This window comes from Lacerta agilis, chromosome 3 (assembly GCF_009819535.1).
Source record: "Lacerta agilis isolate rLacAgi1 chromosome 3, rLacAgi1.pri, whole genome shotgun sequence".
In the NCBI taxonomy this organism is placed as follows: Eukaryota; Metazoa; Chordata; class Lepidosauria; order Squamata; family Lacertidae; genus Lacerta; species Lacerta agilis.
This window is the reverse complement of record NC_046314.1, coordinates 99,845,976-99,863,578: the sequence shown is the minus strand read 5'-3', so window position 1 is coordinate 99,863,578 and position 17,603 is coordinate 99,845,976. Positions and strand designations below refer to the sequence as shown.

The window sequence follows — 17,603 nt, the reverse complement described above, 5'->3', positions numbered from 1 at the left end:
GGCTGGATTAATCACGGCGTTAGGTAAGCTCATCCATGGCAACGTTTCCATTCCAAACTGGGGCTCTGGCTGCAGCACAAACAAGCAAGACTTTCCCAAGAGGTGCCCATACTTATCTTTACATGGGTCGCTTCTGAAATACCCTACAGCTCAGAACACTGCAGCTGCTCTCACCTCTCCAGAGGAGCAGTGGCCCGGTTCGCAACACTATGCATCTCCACCTGCTTTTCTTATAAACCTCAGCTGGAACCGCTCCAGATTCTGTTATACTGTACTAGAATTACAGTACTAGGAAACTGTGAGGTCACAGCCACTCCATACATTTAAACCACTCTTATACCACTTTAATGTTCAAAGAACCTTCAGAACTGTAGCTTGGTAAGAGCGATGACCTCACAGCGTCACAGACCGACAGTTCCCAGCACCCTTACCAAGCTACAGTTCCCAGGATTCTCCATGACAGTTAACAAGTGCGGGTGGTGCTGTGGGTTAAACCACAGAGCCTAGGGCTTGCTGATCAGAAGGTCGGCGGTTCGAATCCCTACGATGATGTGAGCTCCCGTTGCTCGGTCCCAGCTTCTGCCCACCTAGCAGTTCGAAAGCACGTCAAAAAGTGCAAGTAGATAAATAGGTACCGCTCCGGCGGGAAGGTAAACAGCATTTCCGTGCGCTGCTCTGGTTCGCCAGAAGCGGCTTTGTCATGCTGGCCACATGACCCGGAAGCTGTACGCCGGCTCCCTCAGCCAATAAAGTGAGATGAGCACCAAAACCCCAGAGTCGGACACGACTGGACCTAATGGTCAGGAGTCCCTTTACCTTTAAGAGTACTTTAAATGTGTGGTGTGGCGGATGTGACCCAAGTTACAAGCTAACCGTTACAACACCTCTCAACGATTGCCATCCCCCCAGAGGAGAGGTGCCAGTCCTCCTGCCTCTTCTCCTTACCTGTTGCTGCACTTCCCAAATTCCCCTGGGCTCGATTCCAGGAAACTGTTCTGCTCCCTGTAACATGCAAGGAGAAGCCCATTTAGTCCTGCCCTGTGCATCCCCCCCCCCCCCCGCAATATCTCAAGTTGCTTAAGCACTCTTTCTATAAAGTACCAATTAGAGAACAGCCTTTACCAAAGGTGTCATGGGCTTTGAAGACACTCGAACTCAGGACGAAAGGGAGAAATGAGGCAAGAGGAAGGCACCTTTGGCAAACCCTCACCATGATCAACTCCCACCCGGAAACCAATGTCCCCACTGTGGAAGGACGTGTGGATCCAGAATTGTCCTCCACAGTCACTTACGGACTCACTGTTAAAACTGTGTTTATGGAAGACAATCTTACTCATCTACAAGTGATCGTCAAAGAAGAAGAAGAAGATGATGATGTAACAGTCTTTAAAGGCAGGGTGCATACCCTCCAACATTTCTCCGATGAAAATAGGGACGCCCCATTCCATAATGTTAATTTTACTATTTATACCCCACACATCTTACTGGGTTGCCCCAGCTACTCTGGGCAGCTTCCAACATATATAAAAAAACAGAATGAAACATTAAACATTAAAAAACAAACAAACCCAGGATTGCCTTCAGATGGCTCAGGTAACTCCATACCCTCCAATATTTATCCAAGGAAAATGGGGACATCCTAAGGAAAAGTGGGACATTCCGGGATCAAATCAGAAACCAGGACGACTTCTCTAAATCAAGGACGTCCCTGGAAAATAGGGACACTTGGAGGGTGTGAGGGTGGCGGGTATGGATAAGAAGAGCATTCAAACAAGTGCCATCGCCCTGCACTGGTTTCATGCTGGCAATAAGTCTCTATGTTTTAAGCAATGGCTTCTTCCAATCTACTAGCAAGCACAAGCCATGAAATCTGTCTTACCATATCGCCATGTTGCAGGAAGTGGGTGGAACTTAGTAGAGGAAGTGGGTGGGATTAATACGGATACCAGGGTGGTGGAAATAAAGTAACACCCAGCTCCGTCAAAGTTACCAATTACACCCAACAAGTTTCTGGAGCAGACTATACCATATAGCCGTGCTTCTTTTTCCCTGCTCTCAGGCAGTAGCAACAATAGATCACTTGCTCATATGGGCTAGGTACAAACATCAGTAACAAAGAGATATTCTAGCTACAGGTAGGTAGCCATGTTGGTCTGCCATAGTCAAAACAAAATTAAAAATTAAAAAAAATTCCTTCCAGTAGCACCTTAGAGACCAAATAAGTTTGTTCATGGTATGAGCTTTCGTGTGCATGCACACTTCTTCAGATATTCTGCTTACAAGTGACTACTTGCAAGAGATGCTTTGCAGATAATAAGCCACCAGTGAACGCAGATCACGCACCCTGTTCATGTCTGTGATGCAAGCAGCACATTTAAAGCACGTTGCTTTGAAACCTGCAAACCAGGTGCCAGGAACTGTAGCTCTGTGAGGGTAACCTACAGTTCCCAGGGTTCTTTGGGGGAAAGCTGTGACTTTTAAAGTGGTATAAATGTGGGAATATTTTAATCAATGCTTTGCTCCAGCAGCTACAATTAACATGAAAATTGAATGCAGGGATGAGGAATCTGTGCCTGCCCCCATTTGCTGCTAAACTACACCTCCCACCATTGGCTCTGCTGGCTGTGGGGGATGAAGGTTGGAATCCAACAACATCCAGAGGACCAGAGATTTCCCTCCCCAGTTTACTTGCTAGGAAGGAATTTCTAAGCGACTTTCACTAGTTGCATCGACAGGCGCATGAGCATGCCTGCTCTAGAATACCTTAAGCTACACCCACATGATTCATCTGTCAGCTCGGTTACTCAATTTTGGGACGAAAAGATTAACCTCCTGGAATCCAAGCTTCCCACTGAAACAATGCAAAACTCCCTGTTGCTAGTGTAACTGCCACATTCTGGATTAGCTGTAGTTTCCGAGTCACCGTCAAAGGTAGCCCCCACATAGAGGGCATTGCTGTCGTCCATGCAAGACAGCCTCTACAGCCGCATCCCCAGGTAGAAGCCACAGCTGTGTTGATCCATTATTATACTAGCTGATCTCCTACTTACTGAGCCAGGTTCAAGGTATTGGCATTAATTTCCAAAGCCCTGGAGAACTTGGGTCCAGGGTACCTTAGGGAACCCCAAACCCTTATATCCCAGCTCTGCCCATGGAGATCATCTGCTGGGATGTCCTTGGTTGCCTCCTGCGTTGCAAGTCTCATGATAACAACAAGAAATAGAGCTTTAGTGGTATCACTCCACCTTCTGTTTCGACCTTCAAATGCTGGCTGAAAACCTTTCTATGCCACCAGGCTTATGCCAGCGATTAAGAACACATCTTTCCATAATAGTTAGTTAGTTGATGGGCTCTGGTTTTAAATTTGCATGTGTTTTTATTACATATAGATATTGTTGTAAACCTCTGTGATTATTATTTTTTTAGATTTAGAGGAGCCTAAGTGTGTGTGTGTGCGCGCGCGTGTGTATACATAGGCGCACACAACAAAGAGCAGCAGTTTCCAACCTAATACTCAATTATTAGGGTCAATATGACCACAATGCTATGCATGGTTTCCAAGGAGTAAGCTCAAGCTCCGCTGAACTCACTGCATAAATACTGTAAACTGTAAAACATACTGAGCTTTAAACAAAAGATCTCTTGGGATGGGATGGAGGGGGACGACGACAACTCTTTGTAATTGTGTCTGTACATTGAAAATCCATAAAACTTCTTATTAAAAAAAAAAAAGGATTGCCACCCAGCTGAAATGCAACCTTTAGCTTTTAACAAGAAATGAAAACAATCTTGCAAAGAAGTGTTAGAATTTTAAATTGCTATCCTGAAGAAGGAACCCTATCAAAGAAAAGAAAGTACCTAGCCTCTGAATATTTCCCTCACTCTCTTTCCTCTATGCTACTATGTCACAGACAAATTTAAAAGCATGAACTCTACTACTGAGCTACGGCCCTTCCTCAAATTATTGGTAACTCTTGTCGAAATAAAGATATAAGAAATAGAGTGGAGGCATATGCATATGCTGCATATGCAAATGAACTCAATCCCAGAATAATCAGAACTTCGGGGGCGGAAAGCACTGCCTGGACAGTCTGCTGTTTCTAAAGTCATCACCAAATTCCAACCGGGGGGGGGGAGTGAAGTAGGAGGGGCTGAAAGATGTCAAGGTGCAACTCTTGGAGCATTCTCCTCTTCCTTTTTATAGGCTGACCACGACGAGGACAGTTTGCCAAACGAGAGCGGCCACTGGCCTGATGCAGCAGTTCTAGTCTTATGTTCTTCTGATGAGGTTGGATTCTGTAGTGCTGACTTGGAGTCAGCTTCACACGCAAATGCTGGCAAACAACAATGGGAGAGAGATGGGGGCTGGGAGACAGAGAACATGCACCAAGCTGTGTGTTCTTAGGCAGAAGATCTGCTGGACTCCAGCTCCCACCAGCCCTAGCGGACATTGCCAATGCTCAGGGGTTATTATCTTCTTATTTACAACAGTATTTCTGTACCATTTCTTCACACCATACAAAACCAGGGCCATTTGCAATGCTGAAACACAAACCACCATTTAAATAGTCAGTGCAAATAAAAATGCAGATATTTAGATTTGGGGGCCTATGGCGTGTATGCTGCAGTCTTTAATTGTTGTTATTTTTTTTCTTCCTGGATGTTTTTTCAATAATGAAACGCAGAACAAAATGAACAGCAGAAGCCTGGTCCATCGATACAATTTGTCCACATAAAATAAAAGCGTCACGGCCAGTCAGTACAATGCAAAATATCAAATGATGAAATCAAATATCAAATGGGCTGGGGTTTTTTTATAGCATTCCGTTGCTCTTACGGCATGAAAAGCTCCTCCCATTTTGAATGACAGTCAGGAGATGTTACTGTCTGGTATAAAAACAATACCGTTTGCTTTAGAGGCACAGTTATAGCAGGAAACACACTTAAACAGAACCATGTTTAACAGAAGCGTATCATATAAGCCAGGCATGTCCAAAGTCTGTTTCGGGGGCCTAATCCAGCCCGCCGGTCAATTCAATCCGGCCCCAATGGTAGTATATCCTAGGGTAAAATCCTAAGAAAAGCTCGACAACTTTGGGGTTAAAACCTTTTTAAAAAGTTCAACAAGTTTGGTCAGACCTCACACATGTTCACTTCATCCAATCTGGCCCTCTTTGATAAAAGTTTGGGCATCCCTGATAAGCTCTCTCGCTCTCTCAAATCTCTCTCTCTCCAGCACCTAACAGGTGGGCTCCATTGCCATTATAAGAGAACAAGGGAAGCGTTCATGGTGAGTTCCAGCACCTCTTTTTCAAGAAAAATAGCACAGAGAGTGAGAGTGAGAGAGAGTGTGTTTTTGCTGAAACTGCACATACCAAATACAAAACTATACTTAGATTTGCAAATACAAATTTAGTTACCCATGTGTGGCAAGTTTTACAGAGAGGCAAGAAATATATAAAGGCAAATTTTAAAAAAAGATATAACGCCATGCATGCAAACAAACAAACATAGGTGTTGGTTTAGTTTTGTTTCTAATTGGAAGAGGCTATTTCTACTTCCAGGTTATTGATGTAGCAAAAGTGGCTGACATTCTACATGCGCAGGAAGGAAGTGGGGAAAAGTGGGTTAGTGCCCTTTTTCGTATTTATTGGCTAGGCTGCTTGGCCTGGTTTTTTTTCTCTTTTTTTTGTTTCAAACTGAATAGCTGTATTTCTGCTCAGATCAAATATTATTCTCTCACTATGAACTGAAAAAAAGCATCTCCAAACTTTCTAATTCAACTGAACTTTTACAGAGGCCAATCAAAACTAGGGTGTGCCTAATCAGTCATGTTCTCCAAATAAAATTAAAAAAAAAAAACCTGACAGATCCCACATCCTTGTGATCACAAGAAGAGTCCAAGAGCCTTTCCCAAAGACCAGGCATTAAAAAATTCAATAAAAGCAAACATTGTTACCACTGGCCTTTACAACGGAACACAATCGTCAATGTTTGTTGTGTCAAGTGAGGAAACACAGAGGAGGATAAAGGCTACTTTCATGCCATCCTAATTTCTACAGACTTAAAACAAACTAATTTCAGAGCTTTAAACCAATTTTATTGTATGCTTTTCAGGGCCCTGCCCTGCCAGGCCAAGTGGGAAAAACCCTGAAGGGCAGAGAGAGCAGGTCTTCCAGGACTCAGAGCCAAGATGGTCTCTTTATGCCTCCAGGTTTTAGGGCAAATCATCCTGCTTCATTTCCAATCAATGCCTGGCCTGTATCTTCCTGCTGAAATTTGATAACTTTTCATACCACCAATGATCCAGGGGTGGGTGGGTTTAGTCCCACTTTTGTTGCATCATATTCTTGTTGCTTTTTTTTTAGACTGCTTTTAAGCCAAAATGACTTCTAAGTGGTTTACAACTATAAAATCAATATCTTATTAAAATACACAATAACCATTGGAGCATTGAACCATTGGAGCATTGAAACATCCTTAATTAAAATATACCATTAAAGTTTCATAACTGTCAACCTTCCCCTTTTTTGTGGGAAATTCCCTTATTATAGCATTGGGAAACAGCAGGGAGGGTTGACAGCTATGCATTAAACAGTTAATTAAAAAGCGTAACCATCAAAACAGTTTTTTTAAAAAACAGTTAGAACAACAAAATCAGAAGTTCAGTGTGCTTTCCCAAATGGGTGTGTCTTCAGGAGCTGGCAGAATGCCGATACTGATGGGGGCATCTCATATTTCAGAAGGCTGTAGCACAGAAGTGCCCTTCTACACAGCAGTACAGTCATACCTCATGTTACAGATGCTTCAGGTTACATGTTTTCAGGTTGCGGACTGTGGGGAAACCCGGAAGTACCGGAACGGGTTACTTCTGGGTTTCGCCGCTCGCGCAGGCGCAGAAGCACCAAATCACGCTGGAGCCTGCGCAGATGCTTCAGGATGCAAACGCTGAGGGTTGCGGACGTGCCTCCGTCACGGATTACGTCCGCAACCCGAGGTTCCATTGTAATGCAAAAATATCAGGGCAGCATTGCAGAACACCTAATAAAGTGTAACAATTTGTGGACGGTACAGTATAAATCCACTAGTAATGCACTATTATTGTTTCATTGGTAATATTGCAGACTTCACGGGGTTGGGGGGGGAGCACCAGTCTCATTCAGGGTAGAATGTGCATCTGTGCAAGCCCACAATGGGACTTCTTTGGGCTAAGACTAACGCTAGCAATGTTATATTTAGGCAGAGTGAAAACATGCAGATCCTACAGCAGAGAGCAATCAATGCCCTTATGAACTTTCTCTATCAATAAATATCCTCCGCCCTCAGCTGAACAGCTTCCAACCCCTTACTTTAATTATTTGTTCAGCTTATATAGCGCTCTTTATACAGAAATCCCAGAAAGGTTAACGTAATAATAAAAAAAAAAAACATAAATCTGTTCAACAGGTACATTTAAAATTCTAGAGCAGCCTTTACCAACCTGGTGCCCTGCAAATGCTTTGGAATACAACTCCCATCAGGACCATTGGATATGTAGTCCAGTTCTAGGCTAGTGAAGATTGCTATACAGGATATCCAGTATATAGAGGGACGACGCTACAAAACAATCTAATTCAGTAGTAACAGCTTTGTAGCTGTTTTATTTTTATATTGATTAGCCACTCACCTTAAAGATTATCTGCATTTTTATTTGTAGTTTTTAAATAGCATTTTATATTTTTTCTTATTTTAAACAGCCCTGACAGTTTATTATAAGGTGCTAGAGTAATACCTGTATTACAGATAAACATAACAGAAGTGATCCCTGAGGCCTTGTGATGCTCACTGGGGCTGATTGTAGTTGGGAGTCCGACAACATCTGGTTATTCCCCCCCCCATGTGTTTAAAGCAGGGTTGGCGTATATCCTGAATCTCCCCTGACCATTAGGTCCAGTTGCGGAAGACTCTGAGGTTGCTCATCTCGCTTTACTAGCCGAGGGAGCCGGCGTACAGCTTCCGGGTCATGTGGCCAGCATGACTAAGCCGCTTCTGGTGAACCAGAGCAGCACACGGAAACGCTGTTTACCTTCCCGCCAGAGTGGTACCTATTTATCTACTTGCACTTTGACGTGCTTTCGAACTGCTAGGTGGGCAGAAGCTGGGACCGAGCAACGGGAGATCACCCTGTCGCGGGGATTCGAACCGCCGGCCTTCTGATCGGTAAGCTCTAGGCTCAGTGGACCGAGCAACGGGATACTCGAAGTGTACATTCTGCCCCTTGCCTCCTTCTTCCTTCCCCTCCCCTTGTTGTTGTTTGCTCCTTTGCCCAAACCTGGATGGGAAGCTCCTAAGGGCATGGATGAGTTTGTGCCACAGAAATCACCCGCATCGCAAGAACAAAAATGGAGCCCTCCTGGATGGTTCATATTGTCCAGGATCCTTTGCTCTCCCCTCCTGTGATTTATAACAACTGGTGTTTTTGAAGGCATACTTTTTCCAACAGTGGAAGCAGAACAGAACCGCTATGGCTAGTAGCCATCCAAGTTTGTGGCCGTGGTCGCCACTACCTCTTGCAGGAGCAGAATCCACATTTTTAACCGGGGTGTGTGGGTGTGGGTGTGGGTGTTCTGGGCAGGAAATGGGGGAACCGAGTTACCTTACCTTTTAAAAATTAAATTATCATCATCATTATTTTGGCCTGTGGGGACTGGAACTACCAGTAATATACACCCAATGCCTGAGCCAAAAATCCACCTATATCTGTAATCAATAAAGTCGTGGCCATTTCTAATCCAGATCATTGTCTGCTTGAGTTAATTAATCACAACTTACATTTAGCCACTGCCTAGGGTTGGGTGGGTGGCACTGCGACTGGGCCTGCAGCAAACAAATTTTGTGGTGAATTCCCCCACCTTTCTTTTCCATAAAAAAAAACACTGGTTTTAACTGTGCACTGCTATGAATACTTTATTTTGTCTGTCCCTGAATCTTCCAACATTCCGCATTACATACATGATTTCTAGTGTTATGAGAGAGGAAGAAAAGCTTTTCTCTCGTCACTTACTCCATGCCAGGCATAATTTTTCAAAACTTCTATCACGTCACATTTTGCACATCTTCTCTCTGAACTAAAAAGCCCCAAGAGCTGCAACTTTTCTCCATGGGGGAGTTGCTTCAGCCCTGCCACACCTCTCCCAAGTAGCCTACACACAATACTATTTTCTGTAACAGTTTATGGCATATACAGTGATATATTTTTTCCTAAAGAAAAATGTTCAGGGTTACTCTCATTTTCCTACTCATATTGAAATGCTGCCCCTCAATGAGGCCAAACTTAAGATTCACAAAATGTGTAGGGGTATGCGTACCCCCGCGTACACCCCACCCCACCCCCGGAAAAAAGCACTGGGCATATATATCAATAAACTCAAAATAAATAGAGCTGAAGCTGCAATCCTATGCATATGTACTTAGCAGCAAGTCCCACTGAACTCATTTTGGGCTTCTGCTCAGAGATGCACAGGATTTCAGTGCAAGCTTTAGGATCGCCAAAAGAAGCAGATGTCATTGCTGTGACTGCGGAATCTGACTCGCTCCTGCAGAACCTTATATTCCACTTACACTAACACAAACACTCATTCCCGACAGCTTGTTTTCCAAATGAACGTTTTCATGGCGTACAGAAAATAGTGCTGTTTACATTCTTTGGGGAAGAAAAGGCAAAAACACTCCAGACAAAATCTGCAACGCTACGTGTTGCAAGTTCAGTGCTTGCTCCGTGTAGACAAAACCAGAAGAGCTACTTGGCCTTGCAAACTCTTGTCAGCGACAGAAACGACAAAAACAGTTAATTGCTTCTGGAGCACGCGAGAACCCTAAGTGAGCGAAAAACCAAGACCTTTCGAGAATTTGAGCTAAACATGTTCTCGGAACACTGTGCCTAAAAAGAAAACAGGAAATCTGTCCCAACAAGATCTGGACATCTGGACATATTAGTCTGGGACATTGCAACCGGCAACACCGAGAATTGTACGCATGGTGCTGTGGACCTCCCTCCCATGGGAAATCAAGCAGCCCACCCTTCTCCCTTGCGTTCAGGAAACTTGCGAGGCATTTATTTATTTATTTATTTATTTATTTATTTAGACATTCGCATGATGGTTTTACAAAGGTTGGGGTTTTTTGTTTGTTTGTTCTCCTGCGTTTAAATACTACCTGCAGCACATTCTAATGTTGCTCTGAATATTGCAGTTGACGTAACCAATTGCAGTTGTAAACCAACCACCACGGGTTCCCTTGGGAGAGGAAGGGTGCCTTATAAATTTCGAACGGAAAAAATAATGTTGGCGCTCAGTGGGATTCCTAGTTTGCTGTATCAGCAGCACAGATGAAAGTGAGGAGGATGAGATTATTGGCGAGCACAATTTTAAACATCCACTCCCGGCAATGTCGTCCCCCCTCGCTCCCCACTTGCTCCCATGATACAACCGAGCACCAGCAAAGAGGGCGAGCACGGTTTGTGTTTTGTATGTAGTTCAGGGATGTGTGGTGTGTGTGTGACCACGTATGCGGAGTGGCAAAGTGGTGTGTGTCACCGTCTTGGTCATGCCCGCATTTGAGTTGGCCACATCCACCTTTGGCATGAGACCCTCAAAGTGTTGGCTCTTAGTGAATGTGGCCTTTGATGGGGGGCAGGGGGTGGAAGTCCCATACCAAATATAAAGGATTGCAGACACAGGCCATGTGCATGCTACACATGCAAAACACATTTAGAGCACATTGTTTTCCGCCAAAGAATCGTGGGAACTGTAGTTTACTCCCTCAGAGAGATATAATTCCCAGCACCCTTAAACTACAGTTCCCAGAATACTTTGTGGGGAAAGCCATGCATTTAAAAGGTGCTTCAAACATATGATGATTACGCAGTCATTGTGTTATTCAGTCTTAAGTTTTCATTAGCCTTTCAGTACTGGACAGTCTTACACAACACCAGAGCAAAGAACATGCTTTCTAGCTTCCACATATGCCCCAGAACAGACACAGCAGCCCCACACCAACTTTATTCTGCTATTGCACAAGTTAGCCTTTAACTTTTCGGAAATTTTGATCTGGCAGCCTAAAGCTACAGAGTGTGCCTTTCCTCCTGTGTTTATTATGACAACCTAAAATTCTAAAAGAAGAAGAAGAACTTTGCTAACCTGATACAGGAGTCCTATAGACCCCAGTTAAGTCATAGTTTAAAAGAACAGGATATGACACACTCAAATATAATGCAAGCATATTACATTGTTCTAACAACAGTTGTTCATATTCCAGCTACAAACTATTGGAGTGGGTGTGTTATCCAGAGTCCGAAGTGATCCCTGTTTTTGAGTCATATTCCACAGATGATTTCCCCACACAGAGCCGTAGCTAGGTGATCTTACACCCCTGGCAGAACCGTCCAGATTGCGCCCCCTAGCCACAGACAAATTAGCTCTTCTTTCTGCCTCTCCTCCAACCCTGTCCCCTTCCACCCATTCACTTCACCCTCTATTTAAAACCATTTCTTACGAGGCAATAATCAATATTTATATTTATGGACATATTATTAGCCGATTTTGAAAAAAAAAAACCCCATTGACTGTGCCCCTGGCACGGGCCCACCTCGCCACCCCCTAGCTATGGCCCTGTCCCCACAAACATTATTCATGCACGTTTTCTTCAATAACCACTGCAAAAATCCTTCTGGGAATATAATTTATTCCTCTTCTTGCTCTTTTTGAAGAGAAAGTACTGGTTAACACACCCTTGCCTTAACTATATCAGCTTAGCTGTTAGGTTGTTAAAGGAGAGCTTTTCACCACACTGGTCATCAGTGATTCGTTTTTCCTCCCCGGCACACTTTTAATGAAAGCAGCAAACAAATATAGTTTGCATGCACACCACAAGAGCGGACGGCTGAATGCCGTGGACATTCTAGAACTTTATTGTTCACTAAATCTGAGTTGGGACAGATAAGGGGAGCAAACTTTTACATGCATCATACCATGCACCCAAAGGCAACAGGGGTTAAATATTCAATAAATAGGAAATATTTCAAAGGAGAACCAAAAGGAACATGACCTTTACATTATGTATCCTTGCTCATTTGAAGCTATCTGCTCTGCCCTTCCAAAACAACAGATAGAGCTACACCAACAATGCCAAGATCTTATACATATACCTTATACAGGCCAAAAGGGGATTGATTGCAGGTTTGCTCTGGGAATCTTTGCACCTACCTATATTTCATTCACACACACACACACACACCTTCCATGAAAAGCTAGCAAGTTTCTAAAAGGTGCCAATGGGCACACAAGAAAACGCAAAGCTTTAGTGTGTACCCAGAGCTCCACACAAACTGTGGCCCCTTCTCTTCCATGCACACATTTCTTGACTATAATAAAAGAGAATGGAATGACGACCGTTCAGTTATAATCATAGAACTGTAGACTTGGAAGGGATCATCAAGGATCATTGAGTCCAAGCCCCTGCAATGCAGGAATCTTTTGCCCAATGTGGGGCTCGAACCCAAAACCCCGAGATTAAGAGTCTCATGCTGTACCGACTGTGCTGGTTTGGAGTCACTATGCATCTCACAATCTCACAAATTGGAAGTTTCAACCAACAGAAGTCCACCCAATTTTAACAAAAAAGAAGATACAAACTTAACGCTCTTTGAATATCATACATAACAGACCATACAAGAGAAGCACATATAAGATGTGAAATTCTAGGTTGCAAATATGGAAACATATATTTTTTTAAGACAACAAACTACCAGTGCTCCAAGTTTAATCTTTTCAGCAAAACCTGGACATGATCCACCCAGTGTTAAACACTTTTAAATCCCGTTGAAGTCAGTGAAACATACGAAGTTTGAGTTGATTTTTGCTGTACCCCAAATTTGTATTTTCAGGGATTGGAACCAAGGGGTAACTTAAACATATAATGTAGCACCTCATGTGTATAGATAACTTCCCCAATAAAACCACCAGGCTTCAAAGTGCTTCGCACCCTGGAATTCCTAATAATTAAAATGAAGACACATTATATCAAACTAAGATTACTTAAGAGTATGATCCACTAAATTCAATGTGAACCAAGGCTGGATGTCGCATGGCACATTAACACACCGCACCTTTGTAGCCTGTGTTGAATAAAATAATATATTGAACATTCCCTGGTTGAACCCTCTGGTGTAACAGACATTAAGAGACTAAACTGGGAAGTTGGAAGCCTCCAGTTCAAATCTGCCTCTGCCATGAATACACTAGGTGACTCTGCATTCTCAACCATGGGGAGGGGGACAGGGAGCTGCCCCCTTGAATACACACACACACACACACACACACACACACACTAACAGAGGTCGTGCCCCCACCCCCAACAAAAATCCTGGATATGTACCATGTTCTCAACTGAAATATGTGTCTAACAACAGGTGTATTGTAAGGATCATTGTATGAGAAACATTTTGCACAATCAGAAAAGTGTGGTACAAATCTGAAGTATTAAAACTGTCAATTCCTGAAGCATTGAAAGGTGAAGGGGGAGGAAATGGCCCCTTTCAACTTCACCTCCGATGGTGGCTAAAAATGTCTTGAAAGGGAAACCACATAGAGAATGCGGCCGAAGCGTAGGCAGGAAGACACACGGAGGGTCCTCCAGCAGAAAAAGGGAGAAGCATCTTCGTCTACACAGGCTGGCCGCTGCGTTAAAGAGGATGAACTAAAAAAAAAAATCCGCCTTTGCACAATCGGCAAAGCTAGTAATAGGGGAAGATGGCGTAAAAGCAGCCGCGGAGCTGATCTGATGAGGCATGGACGGAGCAGGGTGACGGGAGGGGCAGAGGTGGCGGTTGTGCAATCCGAATTCACCCTTTAACCTCCTGGGAAGCTGCCGGACCTCTCTCTCTCTCTCTCTCTCTCTCTCTCTCTCTCTCTCTCTCTCTCTCTCTCTCTCTCTCTCTGTGTGTGTGTGTGTGTGTGTGTTGCTCTCCACAGAACCGATCGCCCCTTAAATTTCCTTGCGCCGCTGACGGAGAACGCTCAGTTCAATCCGGTGTCACTCTACACATGATCTCCAGCTTTTGGAGAGACGGTGCTGGGAAGCCAGCGCTCTGCAAACTTGCGCAGTTCAAAAGTTTATGTGAACGCAATCTCTCTCCCCTCCCCGCCCCACAAAAACAAAACAAAACAAAACACTTCTTTGAATCCTACTCTGCTATTGACGAAATGCAACCGAAGCTGCCAGCGAGCTGGAATACGCGCAAAGGCGCGCGTGGTGGAGATCCGTAGTGGCACCAGGGAAGGACTGGGGGGCGCAGAAGCCCAGGACCCCAGTCCATAGGAGGGGAAGGACGCAGCCCCAAACTCAACAGGGATGGCTTACCGCCCGGGAAGCCAAAGAGGTCCCCCGACCCAGATTTTGTGGACTCCCAACTCCATTTAGCACCCCCACACACACACACAGAGTCAGCATGGACAAGAGTTAAGGGAGGTGAGGGGTTGTCCAAAACATCTGGAGGGCGCCACGTTGGCTACCCTTGGTGAAGTAATGCTGGTGACCCCCTAAAGAGGGCTCACCCGCGTAAGACCATTAAGTCCAGGGGTTAAAATTACCTAACTGTACTCCCGCAGTTTTCTGACGGCGCATTTCTCCCTAGCCTACGTTGGCTGAAAATCAGCTGTGCATTTAATATTTTCGAGGAAAGGAGTCGGGAGTGTGAAGTTTTGCATCTGGAGTGGCGGCTCCTTAGTGCAAATTGTCGTTATTCCTGCCTCTAGAAAAATAAACATGCCACGGGACGAAGAATGGGGAGTCACCCCGTTTACTTTTTAGAGGATTCGACTCGATTCTTTTCTCGCGTAATAGCTCCCAGACGCGCGACAAGAGTGGACACCGACAAAGAACATGCTAAAGTCCCATTTTTGTCGTTATGCAGACAGATGCACCGCGGGTTACATTTTAACTGGCTGTCTAAAGGCCCACGGGCATGGGGATAAGGGGGAGCGATCTTCAGATGCCCCCTTCTCAGTTCCGGAGTTTCTACAGTAGTTCAACAGGTAAAGAGTGGAACGGGATGCCAAGCCGTTGGATTTTAGTAGCGTGATAAGAGATCGTTTTCGGACCTCTCTGTTTAAGGTTGATAATCGCTTTCCGCCTCCTAAGCGTAGTTCTGTCTCCAAAAGACACTGGCGCACACAGACACACACACTTCACAAGGTGCAGATCTGCGACCGTTCCTTAGCTTTGGCCAACAGCTTTCTTGTTTGGGAGCATCCTATAAGCGTCAGTCCAAGGAAGAAGAGGAGGGAAGGGGGGAAACTAGCCCCAAGAGCTGGAAGTTCAAAACCACACAGATCTGGGAACGACAAAACCGTCACAGATCCCGGAGCGAAGCCAAGAAGAAGTAACATTATTTCTTTCGCGCCGCAATTCCAGTGAATAGCTTCAGTCATTCCTAAGGCATCGGGACGAGGATCCTGCCAAAATTCAGCGCGTCCATGTCCCGCGGATTTCAAGGGCAGAGTTAAGAAGCAGGAGCTAAGCCTTTTCGCCCTTTGAAATCGACGGGAACCTAACCAAACGTGTTTTTAAAAATTATTATTATGAGTATTACAATCCAGCCTAAGCAAAGCTCTCGGAGGTCCCGTAGATTTCAGGGCGGACGAACACGTGTTTAATGAACTCATGAGAAACATGGGTTTAAAAACAAAACAAAACAAAAGGGACTTAAAACTGCTCAGCTTTGTCTGGATTGTATCCAACATTAAAAAAAATAAGACAAAAGTGCACAAACGTCAACAAGCGAATAGTACAAGTGTGTGTGTGTATCATAGGAGCCAACTCCTACGGGGCGAGGTCCCTTCGACCCTCCAATAAAATATTTGAGGGGGCCGGACCCCCAAAATTGATAGGCATTGCTATTCAAATGGTGTGCATACAACGCGTCAAGTGATCGATTATGCAGGGCGGGGCTTGCCCAATATTTTATTCAAGTTGGCACCCCTGTTGTGTATACACACAACACACACACTATATATATACAATATATATATATATGCTATATATACACACACACACACACACACACACACACAGTGTGTGTGTAGAGCAGTGCAAACTTGAAGAAAATATTGGGGGGCCCAGGTAAGCCCCACCCCGCATAATCGCTTAGAAGTCGCAACACCCACCCACCATTTAAATGGCAATGCGCATCAACGTGGGACCCCACCATGCAACCCCAAAAATAAATTCAAGGGGCCACCCTTCGTGAGCTATATGCCCATTATATCAACACTGAGGCCTTTCCGTCCAACAAACAGAACGACGATGATACAATATTCACTTGTTGTTGTTGTTATGACCTGATACTACTGCAGGACAGACCTCAGCCAGAGAAGGGCCACTTTGGAGCTGAGAGAAGAAAAGGACTTTTTCCTAAAAGGGTTTCTTTCGGCGCCGGATGGGGGGGATGGGGGTGCCCTGCTGCTCAGGTGCGCCCTCGGCGCCTTTCCTCTTACCTCTTCTTCTCCTTCTCCGCTGTCATCGTGGAAGTGGCGCCTCCGCTGTTCTGCGCGGCGTCCGGGCACACGGGCTCCCTCGTGGGCGCGCCCGACCCAGGCAGGCAGGGGGCCTGGCTTGGGTGGGTGGGAAGGTCCCCGGAGGCCTTTGGATAGGTGCAAGTGTCGCGCTGGGCTGCGCTGGCGGGCTCCCTCTTTCGGCCGCGCAGGTTCCCTGGTGGCGGCGCAGGGCTCGGCGCGCGCTCCTCGTGGTGAGCGGGTCCGGTGGTGGTGGTGGCGGCGGCGCTGCTTTCGAGGCTGCGATCCCGGGGCCGAGCCGCCCCTGAGCTGACCATACAGTCTCAGGACACTGCCGAGGATTGTACAGTCCGCTCAGGGGAGAGACGAGGCGGGGGCGGGCGCTTAGCTCCCCTTCTTGCCGGTCGCTCGGAGGGGGATCGATGTGAAGAGGCAGCTGCGCGCGCGGGGCTCCCTTTAAGACGCGCAACCTTGGCCGGCGCTCCGAGAGGGGCAGGCGCGAGACGCTCCTCAGCCAGCCGACGGCTCCCGGCTCCAGCTGGAGCGGCCGACGGAGCGCCGGCCAATGGGCGGGCGAGGCGCGCGCCGAGGGGCCCGCCTCCTCCTCCTCCCCGCCCGTCGAGCAAGTTTCTCCGACTTGTTGAGAGGAAGGAGGGCAGCGGTCGAGCCGGAGGGACGCGCGGTCAGAGAGAGCGAGAAAGGGGGCACCGCCACAGGCGGCCTTCCGGGCACCCGAGGCTCGGCCCCGGGACCTGTTTGCCTAGCTAGGGAGCTGAGAGGGTTCGGTGACGCACGGGGAGGAGGAGGAGGAGGACAGGCGAGGAGGCAGGACACGGGAGCCGTCAGGAAGCTGCCAGGGCGAGTCTGGCGCGCCAGGGCCGGTTTCAGGCCCTTACCATTAACTCCTGGGGGCAGGGGTGCCAACTAGAATAAAATATCGAGGGCGGGGAAGGGAGCAGGTATGCCCCGCCCCGCGTCCTCGATCACATGACATGGCACAGGCACACAAAATTTGGGAATTATTCTCATCTGGGGGTGGGGGGAAGGGAGAGT

General features: G+C 46.1%; 1 protein-coding gene across 2 annotated transcripts in view; it reads right to left on the bottom strand.

Moving 5' to 3' along the window:
* The window catches only part of EPAS1 (endothelial PAS domain protein 1), a 125,332-nt gene extending 108,380 nt beyond the window's left edge, over positions 1–16,952 (bottom strand). The window contains exons 1-2 of one of the 2 annotated variants that reach the window (XM_033144902.1): positions 16,533–16,952; positions 946–1,002 (exon numbers count right to left, since the gene is read on the bottom strand). In XM_033144902.1, coding sequence (XP_033000793.1) covers positions 946–1,002; positions 16,533–16,867 — 392 coding nt within the window. In that variant the 5' untranslated portion in view covers positions 16,868–16,952. The remainder of the gene's footprint in view (positions 1–945; positions 1,003–16,532) is intronic. The other variant, XM_033144903.1, reaches the window with a different exon arrangement.
* Positions 16,953–17,603: the final 651 nt, after the last annotated feature.